The following is a 16,979-nucleotide window of genomic DNA, read 5'->3' as shown; positions in this document are numbered from 1 at the left end:
ACATGGCTTATGATATTGAAACATAAAAACCAATATTAAAATAAAGATAGTAAAGAATAAAGGCTATTCAGGAGACAACAGACAAGTGTTCCAGGAATCTGGGATGAAAGACTTATTACAACTGAAAGCAAACTAATTCTGCGCTTCTTAGTACCAGAAGGAACTATCCCAAGAGACAGTTAAAGATTTGTTTAGCAATTCTCTTTAAAGCTGCTGTTGCCATGTATTTAATAGCTCTCACAAATGGGACACCACTATCAACATTACAGCAAAAGAAATCACCCAAGTTCCACTGTGATAAGTATCTAAGATTCCACTTAAGTTGGTTCAGATAGTTACTGTGCCACCAGGACTAAGGGCTTAACACTTGTACTTTCAAGAAAGAAAACCAGCAAATGAGTGAACTTGCTTTAATTTATATTTCTACCACTAAATTAATATGCTTGGCCTTGATCAAGATCTTGTATTAGCCATGAATGAATGAAAATTCATTTGGATTTCCACAGCAAGAGCTCAAACTCAGTTTTGTTTACATGCTATTATTTAAAAGTATAGCCCTAACTTAATAAAATGTTAAGTGTCAACAAAATTTCATTCATTATTTTTCTAAATTCTCTTTTTTATACATGGTCAGTAGCAGATAGAACCTTTATATATAAATTGAACTTGTAGTCAGGTTACAAAAGCATTGTAGAAAAAAAAATGCAGATAGTTTATCACAGGCTCTTGAATCAAAAATAAATAGAATCAAAAGGAAAGAACTTATCATCAGATACATTTTAAACATAACTGAATAATTTCTGATGCTCTGTAACAATCTACTTGCTAAAAAAAAATCTAGGAATGGGTTATGCATGATATATATACCACATATTTCAGCCCACAATACTGTATTACTAATAGTTCCTTCTGTGCTTTGGTGCTTTTACATTTGGAGACAAAAATAAAACTGGAAGACAGACCCTTTCTTTTCTGAATTATCAGGTCAAATCACAAAGATTTAGGTAACATACATGATAGATGATTTCTATTGTTGAATCACATGACATTGCCACTGTATAACTATTTTTTATACAAAACCAGCATCTTAATATAAAAATTGGATGAGATTAGTATTTTTCCTTGTTTAAAATAATTTCAGATTGCAACTCCTTTATAAAAAGCTTTTACTTATAAAACTTATAGAAGTTATTTTTTAGCTATTGATAGGTATAATAAAAAACATTTCCATTACAAGGTATAAAATAAAGATCTAAGGATAAGATGCTTAGGTGTTATTGTATCTCCAGATTTAGCAATAAATAAGCATTTCAATTTGAGGTGAGAAATTCCATACTCACATGTTTAAAGCAGGTAACTGGAGCTGCTATAAAGCTATTGCTATTGATGTAGTTACCCCAGCTGAAACCTTCCATGGAGACTACTGTTGAAATAAAAAGAAATTTAGATATATTACAATTCTCAAATCTTTTATCTTTAAAAAGGCTATTATTTTAAAATGTGAAATGATATAAAATTAACTTAGCACCTTTAAAGTTGTGTTTTTATGTAAAGATTAAAGAACTTCTCTAGATGAACATGAATTTTGGCATCAGTCACATTTGCAAACAAATAGCAGTTAAACTCTTTTACATACAACAAATACTCCTCAGAAGTGAATTAAGAGCTCTCCAGTTATGAGAAGCAACGAACAGCTGAGCAGGTGTTCATAACTAACATGGCTATGGCTACTTTTGTTTTTATTCCCACACAGTTCTTACGTGAACCTCAGGGCTAAGTCTATCCAGTATCTACCACCTAAAAGTAGGGCTTTCATTACTTTACTCCTTATTTACCTCCCGGCCAGAGAATATCCTATTAGAATGGTCCTTTCCTCTTTTGACTCGCTTCTACCCAACCCCCCTGAAGCCTGCTGAATGTCCTATTTCTTTGCCAATTACCTTCACAACGCTCCCTACCACCCAAAGCACTGACAAACAGTACATAAAAAATACCAAACCAGATAAAAACCATTAATATAAAGGACGCTGTCACAAGTACGGGACAAAACCGTCATCAGGAAGCCTAGTGTCATGTGCTAATAGGGCATAGAAATAGCTTAGTTTACTAGAAACCAAATTAGAATGTCACTAATTAAAACTAGATGAATCTATCAAATTATTTCACCTCTATTACATTCACTCACATTACCTGCTTTAGTCTTTGCTTGATTTTGCAAGGTAGCTTGATACTGAGCATATGCGGCTAGTTTAGCAACTAAAGGTTGTTTCTGAAGAACTTTTGCTTTCTTTGTTGGAGGCTTACCCTAAAACAAGAAGAGTTAAGTAAATAGGATTCTTTTCACCTCCCCCCCATCAAAAACTAATTTGATTGCATACTACTCATTCTGCTTAAGTAAACATCGAGGGTTTAGAAAATTATTAAAGCAGAGGGAACATACAAGGAATTTTAACATGAGAAATGTATTCTTGAGTTCTGGCACAATGTAGATATCTAATATGGGTAGCAGAGCTGGCATAGACAAAAATAGCAATATGCAAATTAATATGTTAATAAAAAATTACATCCCATAAGATGTTAAAATATAGGCTGTGGTGGATACTTGATTCTTTCTTTTACTAGATAAAACCAGTGGTTATTCACTCATGCAGGTTGCCAAGCATTGCTATTTATATGGTAAGAAAAGATAATTTAACGTTTAAAGAGTAAGTGACTGAGGTTTATACCTTTAGCGCTAACGCAAAAGATCAATGACAAAATGATCATGGGCCAAATTCACAGTGTGACAAACTGCCATCCATTTGGGTACAGACCAATGCTCAGGATCTTTAGGCACTGTCTTTCTGAAATATAGAAATACATCTAAGTGATGTATTTCCTTAATTTGGGGGACTTAAATAATCCTTTCAGTGCTATGTAATGATCACAGTAATAAATTAAAGGAGAATAAGAAAAATGTGATCACAAAAATAAAATATATTACAAAAATCAGATATGCAATGCCTTTAAAACATTGTTTATATGCTACAATAGTAAATCTTAGACAAATGGTCAACTCTCCAGTTATTTTGTAGGTATTGATATACAGAGAAATATGATTTTCCTTCTATATCATGAATGTTTTCAAAAAGGTTAGTTGGATTAACCAAATACATTTGGGCAAGGTATCAAATGGGTTGTTATCAAAAGTACAAAGCAAAAATGATGGGAAAATAAAACCAAAGGGAAATCATATCCCCTCAAATGCTGAAAGATTCTACCTTAATGTTAACTCAAAAGAAAACAAGAGGGAAAATGGCTTCGATTTCTGCATATAGAAAGGTATTTATTATATTTATAATTATTTAGAAAAAGGGTTTTTTTTACCCACTTATACAATTCAGTTTATTCTGGATAATATGCCTTATCTATTTATAATAGTTGTCAATTCTACAGGTGGAACAAACATGGGAGCTATTTCCTAAAAATGTGGGGTGTAAAATGATAACTGACCAATGGGGCAGAGTGGAGTGTGGTGAATCACATCAAATGACAGATAAACAGTGAAAGCCATAGAAATAACAGATATAAAGAATAAGAAGGTTTCTGTACCGTTACCTGAAGTCTGGCCAAAATGCTTGCCTTCTTGGAATTAGACGAATAACTTCTTGAACACGAAACACTGCAGAAACGCTTTGTTTTGGAGTAAAAAGCATCTCGCACACCAACCATCCCACACATTTCACAGGTAGCTAATAGACAAAATAAAAAGACTGGTGTCATGATCATATAATAAAATCAATTTTAATCTAACAGTTTAATAATTTCTCCCATTACCTAAAAGTTTTAATTTAAAAATTTTCCTTCTCAAGGATAGAAAATTTCTTCTATCTGTTGCAATACAAATGGTAGAAAAGCCTAGACAAAAGTTAAGAGAAAAGATTGGTATGATGCCATAGCTAGGAGTACTGAAGGTCTGACAGGCTCTAAAAAGGGTCCAAAGACACAAACAAATATAAGTCAGATTCAACTAACATTTCCTTGTGCTCACCAGGTGCCAGGCATTTTCATCTACATTATGAGCTGCAGTGTTTGAAAGGATTATAAACAAAAGATGAAAGGTGTAACACAACTGAGGAATAATACAACGTATCGTGTAAGCCTTTAAAATATTGCAGAGATTGATACCTAAAAAACCAATTCCTGGAAAAACGCAAAGGGCAAAAGAACGAATCTCTCCAGATATGTTCAGGGACAAGACAAAGGGATAGGGCCCGAGCTTGAGGTATATGCTCTATTATTAACTAAAAAGGGCAACAAAACTCTACTATTGTGCATCTTTTGTAAATTAGCTTAATGGACAATAATGTGAAAGGCAGAACAGAAAGAAGGGTCACAAGAACTGAAGTTCAAAAAAGATAAACAGGAATATACCCAGGAGTGGAACTGCTTAGTTATATGGTTGTACTTTTCAAATTTTTTTTTTTTGAGAATTTGTCATACTGTGTTTCTTTTTTTCCTTTTTAAAGTTTATTTTTAATTGATTTTAGAGAAAGAAGGAGAGGGAGACAAAGGGAGAGGGAAGACAAGGAGAAAAAAGAAGAGGGAGAGGGTGAGAGAGAAACACTGATCAGTTGCCTCCTGTAAGCACCCTGACTGGGGATTGAACCCACAACCTAGGCATGTGCCTGACCTAGAATCGAACCCATAACCTTTTGGGTGTAAGGGACAACACTCCAACCAACTGAGCCTTTAGGCCAGGGCACAAGATAGCTGAATTTAGTAAGTAAAAGGTTACTGAAGAGCTTCAAAGTCTTATACCTTGGTTTAAAAAAAAGATCAACCACAAAAGCACATGACTGGTTTAATTGGTTTATTTCATGTGGTACAGATCAAAGGGTTTTAGTTATTTGTAAATTCAGTATTAGTTTAAAAAAATGTTAAAGCAATTTTGTTGGCATGAATGGAAACATACTGTCCTGAAAAGAAGGGAGAGAAAAGACTGAACCCCCTTCTGCCCTAATCACACCGCGTGACCAACCATTTGCCTGAGGTATTTTCCAGGATGTGGATCTTTCAATCCTAAATCCAAGACAGTCTTGGACAAATTGTTACCCTATTACTGTATAATCTAAAGTATCCCCAGAAACAAGTAAGCAGGACACTGAAGAATTAAATCCCTGTGCTACTATGAGAAATGGCTAGGGCAACTAGGGTTATTTAGTGTACCCGAGACATGCTAGAACTATGTCACCGTACAAAAATTAGAATTATCTGTGTACCTTTAAAAAGCAACATTAAGCCTGGCTGGTGTTGCTCAGTGGTTGAGTGTCGACCCATAAACTAGGAGGTCACAGATCGATTCTTATCAGGGCATATGCCTGGGTTCTGGGCTTGATCCCCAGTAGGGGGTGTGCAGGATCAATGATTCTCTCTCTCTCTCTCTCTCTCTCTCCCCCTCTCTGAAATCAATAAGAAAAATATAAAAAAAATAAAAAGCAACATTAAGACCAAAAGATAGAAGTTAGAGCATAGATACTTTCGGTTTAATATAAAGAATATTCACTAGATACCCAATCACTGGAAGTATTAAAACAGAAAACTTACAAGAAATTGTCATAGAGGAAAAGTCTCTTTCAAATCTTTAAGTATTATCTTACAAACTTTCAATCACATAAGATTTCATTATCTAATCTTAAAATTTAAGTCCACATTAAGTTTGTCAACAGCTTTCTCTTTTCATTTTGTTTTACTTGCTTTCCACCGGAAGGTGGTTGGTAGACAAAATAAAGAGATCAAGCACAAACCCAATGATCTACTCTAGAACTATAAGTTTCTTCAAACTGCCCTTTAAAAATTCTAAGGGAGGGAAATGACAGAAGCTATGGAATCAAAACATAACCTTAAAACATAAAGTTGTATAGCAGGTCAAGGCTGAGGCATTCATACTCACCCATGCCAGATTTGCCATCTGGGTACGTGTAGACTTGTCCATTGTTTTTGATAATTGGGAGATTAGAAGGTAAAGGAGCAACTTCCTCTTCACTCTCCTCAGAGCTGGAGCTGCTACTTGTGTCCTCACTGCAGCTATCATAACCGTCAAACATCCCGAATGAGTCTCTTCTTTTCCTTTGGGATTGTGAATAATGTTCAATCTTAAAAGTACAAGAAATTAGTAATACATGACACAGCACTTATATACACCCCCTAAAAGACCTTAGTTCAAAATTTGGCAAATGGAATTTGAAAAATGAAAACCTAGCCCTGAGAAATGGTAATTTTATTTTATAATGAAAAGCTAAACGTTTGTGTCAAAATGGAGTCCTCCACTTATCTGAGACACGAATTTATTAGCTACAATGTTAGCTAACAAGAATAACAATAATGATGGTAAGAACACGGACTGAATCAGAAGCTCATCCTGTAATTCAAGTTTTGCCATAAACTGGGTGTGTCACTTCTCTATAAAAGAGATTACATCAGTTGATTTAAAAAAATTTGTGCTAAAATACACACAACAGATGATTTCTTAATTTGCATTTCATCTCTAAAACTGCCAACGTCTAGACCAGTGGTCGGCAAACTCATTAGTCAACAGAGCCAAATATCAACAGGACAACGACTGAAATTTCTTTCGAGAGCCAAATTTTTTAAACTTAAACTATATAGGTAGGTGCATTGTTATTAACTTAATTAGGGTACTCCTAAGGCTTAGGAAGAGCCACACTCAAGGGGCCAAAGAGCAGCATGTGGCTCGCAAGCCGCAGTTTGCTGACCACTGGTCTAGATAAGCAATTTCAACCAGTGTGCTGCAAGAATTTTTAAAACATGCAATATCTAACTATTTAGTCATTGACCTCTTTTTCCTCAGGCTGTCAAATTAAAAAATGACAACAGCCAACACAACAATAATTGCCCAGTGTGTCTTGAACCATAAGTATATATGTGATATAATAGAGTAGCATCTTATTGGTAACATTACATAATAAGGTTGCATCTGATTGGTTAATTCTTGGCACCAGAAATTCTTATATAGAAGTATAGGCACCTGATTCTTTTAAAAGCCACTTTGGAGCTCTGCCTGGGTAGCAGAGTTGGTTAGAGCGTCATCTCAATATGCCAAGGTTGTGGGTTCAATCCCCAGTCAGGGAACATACAAGAAACAACCAATGAATGCATAAATAAGAACAACAAATTGATATTTCTCTCTCTCAAATTAATACATAAAATGTCACTTTGGAGCAAAAAGGGTAGGTAATTACTATTTTTTTCCTGAGCAGGTCTCAACAGGTTTAAAAGACTCAGTAAACCATGTTGTAAATAGATGCGCAGCCATCCAGGCTTTGTTGTTCCACTTATAGTCAGAATAGGTTTCACATAATTCTTAAGGGCCCTAGGATTTTCAGAATGGTAAGTGAGCACTGGCTTCAATTCTCACCATCTGAATTAGACCTTAACAAGAGAGTCAGCCTGCCTTCGAAGCTAGGCAGTGACTTTTCTCTCGCTATGGAAGTCCTAAATGGCATCTCCTTCCAATATAAGGCTGTTTCCACTGAAAATCTGTTGTGTAGTGTAGCCATCTTCATTGTCGCAGCTAGGTCTTCTGCACAGCTTGTTGCAGCTTTCACATCAGCACTTTGCTGTTTCATCTTGCGCTTCTGTTATGGAGATGGCTTCTTTCCTTAAACCTTATGAACCAGCATTTGCTAGCTTCTAACTTCTGCAGTGTCCCCATCACTCTCAGCCTTCCTACACTGCAAGAGTTAGGGTCTTGCTTTAGATTAGGTTTTGGCTTAAAGGAATGTTGTACTTGGTTTGATCTTCTATCCAGACCACTAAAATTTGCTCCAATACAAGGCTGTTTCACTTTCATAACATTTGTATGTTCACTGGAATAGCACTTTCAAATTTCAAGACTTTTTCCTTTGCATTCACAACTTGGCTCTATGGCACAAGAGGCCTAGCTTTTTACAAAAATATATTTTTATTGATTTCAGAAAGGGAGAGGGATAGAGAGATAGAAACGTCAATGATGAGAATCATTGGTCAGCTGGCTCCAGCATGCTCCACACTGGGGATCGATCCCACAATTCAGGCATGTGCCCTGATGGGGAATCAAACCTTAACCTCCTGGTTCATAGGTCGATGTTCAGCCACTGAGCCATGCCAGCTGGGCAAGAGGCCTAGCTTTTGACATGCCCTTCTCAGTAAGCTTAATCATTTCTAGATTTTGAGTGAGAGGTGTGCAACTCTTCCTTTCACTTGAATACTTAGAGGCCATTTTAGGGTTATTAATTGGCCTCATTTCAATATTGTTGTCTCAGACTAAGGAGGCCCAGGGCAGGAAGATGGGGAATGACCCATCAGAACTTACACAATATTTATCAATTAAGTTTGCTGTCTGGCATAGGTGTGGTTGCTGGCTCCCTAAAGCAATTACAATAGTAATGTCAAAGATCACTGATCACAGATCACAATAAATAATGAAAAAGTTTGCCCTAGCTGGTTTGGCTTAGTGGATAGAGCGTCGGCCTGCAGACTGAAGGGTCCCAGGTTTCATTCCAGTTGAGGCACATGCCCGGGTTGTGGGCTCGATCCCCAGTAGGGGGCATGCAGGTGGCAGCCAATCAATGATTATCTCTCATCATTGATGTTTCTCCCTCTCTCTTCCTCTTTGAATTCAATAAAAATATGTATTTAAAAAATAATGAAAAAGTTTGAAATGTTACAAGAATTACCAAAATGTGACAGAGACACAAAATGATCAAATTCTATTGGAAAAATGGTTCTAATAAGCTTGCTCAGTGTAGGGTTGCCCCAAACACTCAAAATGCAGTAACATTTAGGTACTATTCTTCTAGTTATGTCCCTACTCTTGATTTTAATCTTAGTTCAAAAAGATAAACAAAACTCCTTTTTTGCTGCATCTATGGTGAGGATAAGACCATTCTCAGCAATCAGACTGTCAACATTCCAGAAAATGTTGACCTCACTCTGAATTCAGGGATGCAGTTATTGTGAAGGTCAATCTAGAACTCGGTCTCCTTGGAAGAAAAAAGAGGGTTGACCAGTAGTGGGGAACTAGAAATGAACTGGCTCCTGTTCACACTATCTGTAGTCATGTACAGAATGTGATGATCAAGGATGTTACATTGGTGTTACAAGATGAGGTCTGTGTACGCTCACTTCCTCATCAATGTAAATATTCAGGCGAATGGTTCTTTGTTGAAACCCAAAATTTCTTGGGCTAAAAAACAAAACAAAATACATGAAGTATTCACTGTCAATCTTTTTGCAGAAAATTGCCCAAACACCTCTTCCTAATGAAATTGAGCCCTTAAATTTCTTCAGGAAGGGCTAGTGAGTACAGTATTCCCCGAGTTCTTGGCATAGTCAAAATTGTTTTTCTACAGTCTTGACATTTGAAGGACATTTGACTGAATCATTGGTTAGCATTTTCTTTCCTCATGTTGCTCTACTGTTGAGTTTATCTTCTGATATGAACTTTCGATGTTCAGATTCAGATCTTTTATTTCCAGAGTTTTCTTCGATGATAGTTTTAAATATTATACTTTTTTTCCTTATTAGGGACAATAATTACACACATTAGATTTAAAATATTTTTATTGATTTCAGAGAGGAAGGGAGAGGGAGAGAGAGATAGAAACATCAATGATGAGGGTGAATCATTGATCGGTTGCCTCCTGCATGCCCTACACTGGGGATCGAGCCCACAACTAGACATGCGCCCTGACTGGGAATTGAACTGTGACCTCCTAATTTATAAGTTGACGCCCAACTACCAAATCACACTGGCCAGGCCACATTAGGTTTTTTTAGACCCATCTTCCATTTAAACTGTCAAATAACAAAAAAATGAATCTCATTTTCTGGATTGTTTTCCTGCTTTTCTTCAATGTATTTTATTATATTCACATTGGAATCTATTGTTCAGTGGGAACTTTATTATAACTGAAGTCTTCATTTCTGACTTTTTTCATCTTTTTTCCTTCACTTTTCTGAGTTTGATCTACTTTAACTTGATTTCTTTCTCTTGTTCGTTCCTTTCTTTATACTTTTATATTTCCCCTTCCCACCTCCCCCATCAATTGAAATGCTTTGATTCACACTGTTTCTTTCTTAGAGCAGTTCTGTATGGAGATGTTCCACTCTTTTCTCTTTCGATTCATTTCATGGTCAGAGTTCCTAGTCCATGAATACATCTTAAGTTTACTTTCTCTTTCTTTTCCTGAAGCATCATTAATTTTTTTCCTCTTTTCTTTCTCTTCACTACCATTTCTCTAAGTCTCCATATCTTCACCCCTTCCCTATGAAGCAATGCTTATAATTTAAGGCTATCCATTTCGGTAGATTATTTTCAAGTTCTTCTCTGTGGTTAGAGCTAAAAACTATCAAATTTCAAACCTGTATTCAGTATTTTGGAACTTAGTGTTGGAATTTTTCTCTTGGAAGTGATATTTTGTGCTTCATCTAAATCTTCCATGCCCCTAAACTTTTTCAGTGAACCTCACCCACTCTTCACATCCACAGTAAAGAGCAGAAGGAGCTCTTAGAATCTGATTTATTTCTCTACTTATAGGTAATCTGAAGGTTGTGTTAAACTGTTTCTTAATAACACTGAAGGCACAGGTAGTGTTTGATTTATATGTGCTCTTTGTTGGTTTTATAGGTTTGTAGAAAAGTGGGTGGGAAAATTGGATCAGGCTAGACCTAGAAGTCCACACATGCATATTTAAGTAGTATATTGGAATATATTATTTTAGAAATACTGCTTTTGTCACTTTCTGAAATACTTCAACTGTCATTAGATTCACTTTTTGTATCATCTAACAGTTTTTCAGAGTAAGTCTTCTTCATTTTTATCTCATTTGGTTCAGAAACATAGTTAGCCCTATAGGGGTTTATTTGTAAATTTCATAATAACATCTTACAGGATTACTTTTTATGGTGATTTGCAAAAGTCTCATAATTATTAATACAGTTAACATTTATAGGACACTTAGTGTTAGGCACAGTCTAAGCACTTAATGTGTAGTGATATATTTAACCTTTATAAGTACTATTACTCCCATTTTATAGATGAGGAAGTAGAGGCTCAAATAGACTAAGCAATTTGGCCAAGGCCATACAGCTAAAATGAACACTAATAATATGAGTCAGAGGAATGATCTTAAATCTGGGTTAAATTTTAACTGCTCTTCTCTTTTTTCTTAATTATGGTTCTGTTATTTAACATCCGCATGCTTAGAAAACAAGGATCAAATAAAACTGAAAACTTGTGTTAAGTGACTAAGTCCTTGAATATAAGGTAATGGGATGACTGCAGGTGGGGAAACCTCACCTACTTTTGAGCATATATGGTGACTCTTCACCCAACACAGTGGAAGTAAAAAGAGAATATCTAAAATTCATGCACTGAGTAATATAAACCTAATATTTAGAATAATGGAGGTAAATACTAGATAAAAAAGCTAAATGAATTAAAAGTAGTTGGTCTCAAGAGAGCTGAATTGGGAAAAGGATTGCTGCAATTGATATTTTTTTGGCAGTACTTTTATCACTGTTTAATATTGTACTATCAAATGCATGTCTTTTACAAAAATAAATGTTAATTTTTATAAAGAATAAACTACATTTTGAAAATTCATGAAACTAATAAAATTTGAGAGACATCTGGCATTGGCAAATTTATGCCATCTTTTTGGAACGCAACTTGACATTATTTATGAAAACCTTTTGACCATGTAATTCCACCTTTACAAATCTGCCTCCAGGACACAAGAATCTATGTGGAAAGGTTTCTTGCAGCAATAATGTAATAATTAAAAAACTCACCATCATTAGGAGAACGATTAGCAATAGGTAAAAGTGAAAAACATAAACTGTAAGTGATGAATAGCACAACTCACTTTATATATGCTGGTGTATGCAGAGATTGCTTGTTTATATATGGATTTTAGAAAGACACTAGAAGGAAAAGCTAAACTCTTAACAGGGTGAGAATGGGATGGGAGAATGATTTAAACATTTTTATATTTTTCATTTTCTTTTTTTTAAACAGCAAAAAGTAAACACAAGCTTTTATAGTGGCAAAATGTGAGGAGTCACAAATCAGTAGAATTTCATTTTCCTACTATAACTGTCACCCTGATGAACCTTCCTCCCTATAAAATCTACAAAGTAATTAAAAGATACAGCCACTAACTTATTGGATAATCAAACAAAAGTTCCAATGAAAGTCTAAAGGTTTCTAGGAGAAATTTTACAGAAAACATTTGAGATTCTAAATGTATAAATATGCAAACAATAATAGTATAATTTCGATATGAATAAACTCATTAACAGTTAACATCTATTACCCAAACTAGTAGTGTGGCCCACATAATTTTCAAAGTTTTATATTTTGTCCTAAGTCGTTAAATTTGAAAATTTTATGTGTGAACTTACAAAATTCAAAATAAAAATTAATAGATATGCTATAATGACTGGACTCAGTAGAAGATTAAAGAGCTATTTAGCTCTTATGGTCTCTTCCCCATTCCACCATAAGATGAAAAGCACAGTCCAGCACAGTGATACAATTCACCAGCCTAAACAGATATGTCTTCATTCTTTCTAAGCTTACTATTAGGAGGAAAATAAATGGTAAGGATTTGGGATTATTGAGTTTTTGTTTCCCACAAGTTCAATGTGAAATAAACTCAGGTTAATGATATTATCAGGAGGAAATGGAAATTAATATCCTGAATAACCTACCTAGAGAAAGTGAAAAGTACCCAGGGAATTACAGGAGAGGTCAATATATTACATAACTATACTCTAAGATTTAAAGTAACAGTGAGCAAAAGGAAGCTACTCCTTGATCTATAAGAAATACAAATTTCTACTTCTTTGGGTTCCGGTTCTATCACTTATGATTTTGAATATTAACAATAACTTGGGTCTCAGTTTCCATCTCTTCAAAATAAGGAAAATACCACTTACCACACAGAAAGGATGTATGATAAAATAAATAATTCACATGAATGGACTTTCAGTTCTTCAGAAGAAAGCTATGAATCCTTAAGCATGAACCTGAAAAGCTATTAAAAATAAGACAACCATGTCAAAATTACGTCTGAAACATAGTAGCCTAGAGGGTCTTAAAGATCATTATTAGCTATCAATTTACCCAAATGACAGAATTCATACTAAAGCTGTAGTGCAAATGCAGTCTGAGTGATCGAACGATATCATTTATTAATATGTTAATATAGCGAAAACAAGTTAAACAGGTTATTCAGCAACATGTTGGCTAGATATAACCTAAAAATACTAATGTAAACTGATGGTATTCTCTTGGTGCTTATCTTTTAAAAACATATTTGGAGCTAGTTGCTCAAAAGATATATAATCACTAAGCAATAATAACTATGGGTAATTAGTAATGAAACAATCACCCTGGCTCAATTGGTTGAGCATTGTCCTGTGCACCAAAGGGTCACCTGTTTTTTTTTTTTGTTTTGTTTTTTTAAAATATATTTTATTGATTTTTTACAGAGAGGAAGGGAGAGAGATAGAGAGTTAGAAACATCGATGAGAGAGAAACATCGATCAGCCGCCTCCTGCACATCTCCCACTGGGGATGTGCCCGCAACCCAGGTACATGCCCTTGACCAGAATCGAACCTGGGACCCTTCAGTCCGCAGGCCGACGCTCTATCCACTGAGCAAAACCGGTTTCGGCGGGTCACCTGTTTGATTCCCGGTCAGGGCACATAACCAGGTTGGAGGGTTCAATCCCGGATCGGGGCGAATACAGGAGGCAACGGATCGATGTTTCTTGTTTTCACATCGATGTTTGTTTCCCTCCCTCCCTCACTTTTCCTCTCTCTAAAAAAAAAAAAAGGTTAAACACCTATGGGGACACAGGAGGTTATTTTTCTGGTGTATAAAATAATCTGAAACTAACTAATTAAAGTTTTGAAACCTAAAATTAAAGTAATAGGTGGTATTAACCAATACTTATTGAGCAATAGATACAAATTATTATGCTAAGCACCAGAAATACAAAAAAGTGTTAGGTTTAGTATGTCCTAGGACTAGACGGCAAAACTATGGCCAAACAGTGGGGAAGACAAGAAATTACTGTATTAATTAAGAAATACTGTATACAACCGGTTCTTTAAGAATGAAGTAGGAATTGGGTAACACAGTGAAAAGGGACAAAGAAAAAGGAATCCTGGGAAGATAACACTTAAATGATGATTTATAGCAGCTTACATTTTCTTATACAATGGTCACATCTGATTAGAAATTTACAGAAACCTTAGGAGGGAGGGAGGCAGATTTCAGCCCATATTTTAGATGAGAAAAATGAAGCTCAAGAGATTAGGGAACTTGCCTAAGATCACAGGGCAGGAGGTGGCAGAGCTAAAACCAGGCCAGTTTGCCAACTCTGCCCAGAGCTCATTTCTACTATGCTAGGTTATCAATATTAAAGTGAGAACTAGAAGGGAGCTCAGAAATCTTCTAATGCAGTGTTTCCCTAGCCAATGTGATAAACTTTGTGGGACATGCATTAAAAACATATATTCCCAGACCCCACTACAAGACTACTGGATGATAACCTCCAGGAGAGAGGTTTGGTATTTTCACAAGAAATCTACAGTAAGAGGTGATTCTAGAGACTAGCTGAGCTTGGGAAATACTGTTGCATATCTATATGTCCAATATGGCATAGATGCAGCTATTTAAATGTACACCGATCACATCAATGAAGTGGGGAAAAAACAATCGGGTTCCTCAGTAGCATTACCTACCCTAAGTGCTCAATAGGCACATGTGGCTAGTGACTACTATACTGGACAGCACCGATATAGGGCATTTCCATTACTGCAGAAAGTTCTATGGGATGATGGGGGTTCTAGACCAACCCTTCAACTGAGGATAAGAAAACAGGCACATGAAGCTAGTTAGTGGCAGAATTGAAATTCTAACCTACTCTGCCAATTCCCCTCTTATTATATAATTTCATCTCACCTCAAATTCAGGATTTATTCAAATATAATTATTTTCTTTCCACTCTTGTGGATCCAGCAAAGCAAGAAAACTCTAAATTTGTGGGGGTAAAGTTCTAAATAAAAGGTTCATTTAAAAAAAAATCAAAAAATTAAATCTAAACCAGCTGCAATTACTGTATTAAATTAAAAGTAATCTTAGTTAAGAATATCCTAGTGTTAGGAGGCATATCCTAGCCTCTTTGAACTATTTTAAGTCTTTCCTCTTCTAGTGTCATGATGTTTTTATCTTTAACTAATGAAATTATAAATGTGAAATGGTTAAATCTTATTTAGCAAACAGTTTAAAGGTGAAAGACTGAGAAACAAGTGGCAACCAAAAAACTTGTCTAATTTTAGAATGTGGCCACTCAAACCACTGAACTCCTGTGGCTTATAGTAATTCAGTGGTTTAGTATTTATGCCTTAAAACATTGTTTTCACTTCTAAGCATAATTTTACCTTTTGACTACTATGTCGTGTTTTAACAAGTTAAACTGTTTTAGCTTCCAATGCAACTGAGGAACTAGAAGCACCTGAACACCTAGGAAGGTTTGGACACTAATTAAGTGAACATATAACCAGCCATAAAATACGGCAATGTCTCCTTTAAAATAAAACCAGTTGTTCCTGTCTAGTATGTTTAGAATGCAAATGTCTCCAAAGTTAGTCAACTTAAGTCATGACAGTTCATGTTTAAAGCAAGCAGGAAATAACTTGGAGCTCCATATTACAGTGTTTGAAACTTTAAAGACAGCATTATACAGCTCTATTAATTTTTTTTAGCATCTAGTATTCATTGCCATATTAAATTCCAGTGACTAAATTTAGAAATACCATATGTGAAAGTTTGTAGAAAATTAAAAATTAAATGGTTAAAAAACATGACCCAAATAAGATACTTATGAACCCATACTTAAGACAGTTTTTGCCATAATTTACAAGGCGTCCAGAAGCCTGGGATGGGGTTCTATATAAATAGAAGCAATTTGTTATTCCGAGGAGGTGGTGAAAAAGACAGCTATTTTCTTTCTAAACACTCTTTGGTGTTGAGGTAAACACATGAAAAAAACACCACACAGTCTAAGCACACCAGAGCAGAGCAACAGTCTCGAAGTCATTTAAAAAAGGGGAGAGAAAACACGGTGTTCTACCATTTTAAACGGGCCTGGGAGTTTAAGATGGCTTTTAGACCAGATTCATGACTTCTACAGTTTATCTGTTATGTCTTAACTCCCACTTCACCATATTAGGAAGATTCTGAAGCCAACAAAACTACTTTTGGTGGCAGCATATAGCTCACCAAGTGAAGGAGAACATTAGAAAAAGGCTCAGGGACAGACCATAGTAGGAACTGAACTCTCTACTAGCAAGTGCTCAATCCTGGCTCATAACACTGCAAGGAGCATGAAACACACTGCAAACTCCAAGCAAATATTAAAGTGTTGCAAAAGTCTCAAATCTCATAAAGAGTTGAAGGAAAAAACAGAGATGGCCATGAAAGCATTGTGGCCATGAAAGCGTTGTGTGGAAGCGGCCCTGAGAAGGAAGACCAGCTGGAAAGGAACACACAGGCCAACAAGGGCGAGGGATGGGGGTCTTCTGATGCCTCCGCCAAGAGGAGCTTGACAGCTCCCCTCCTGTCCCCAGGAGGCAATCTCAGGCATCCTTAAGGGAAGTGGTTTAGGTAACAAAGCAAAGGTGCTTATACAGATGATGCTAAACTTTCTAACTTCAAAAGGATGCGCCATTGAGGGACAACAGCCCGAACCCCCCAGGCCGCAATCCCCAAGCTCCCCGTAGAAAAGCACCCATCATTCTCGGACAGACAGACCAGCACCTTTGAAACCGACCCAGCAAAACTCTTCAGCGGGCCCTCCCCCTGCCCCCAGCCCTCCTCTCTCCACTTCCCTGCCGCTCCTTCCTGGCGCACAAAACACAG

At 36.0% G+C, this 16,979-nt stretch overlaps 1 protein-coding gene across 7 annotated transcripts in view; it reads right to left on the bottom strand.

The window, feature by feature from the left end:
• MBTD1 (mbt domain containing 1) overlaps positions 1 to 16,979 on the bottom strand; it is a 45,683-nt gene that overhangs the window by 27,411 nt on the left and 1,293 nt on the right. For 3 of the 7 annotated variants that reach the window (XR_002826283.1, XM_023744197.1, XM_023744202.1), the window contains exons 2-5: positions 5,933 to 6,134; positions 3,592 to 3,731; positions 2,191 to 2,305; positions 1,341 to 1,423 (exon numbers count right to left, since the gene is read on the bottom strand). Coding sequence is in view for 6 of the 7 variants with exons in the window: in XM_023744197.1 (XP_023599965.1) it covers positions 1,341 to 1,423; positions 2,191 to 2,305; positions 3,592 to 3,731; positions 5,933 to 6,134 (540 nt within the window). In the remaining variant the exon portion in view is untranslated. Of the gene's footprint in view, positions 1 to 1,340; positions 1,424 to 2,190; positions 2,306 to 3,591; positions 3,732 to 5,932; positions 6,135 to 12,984; positions 13,083 to 16,979 lie in introns of all 7 variants that reach the window. The other 4 variants (XM_023744201.1, XM_023744203.1, XM_023744199.1 and 1 more) reach the window with 3 other exon arrangements.

The sequence above is a fragment of the Myotis lucifugus genome, unplaced genomic scaffold (assembly GCF_000147115.1).
Source record: "Myotis lucifugus unplaced genomic scaffold, Myoluc2.0 scaffold_435, whole genome shotgun sequence".
NCBI classification, from domain to species: domain Eukaryota; kingdom Metazoa; phylum Chordata; class Mammalia; order Chiroptera; family Vespertilionidae; genus Myotis; species Myotis lucifugus.
The sequence above is the reverse complement of the archived record's forward strand: the minus strand, read 5'-3'. Positions and strand labels throughout refer to the sequence as shown.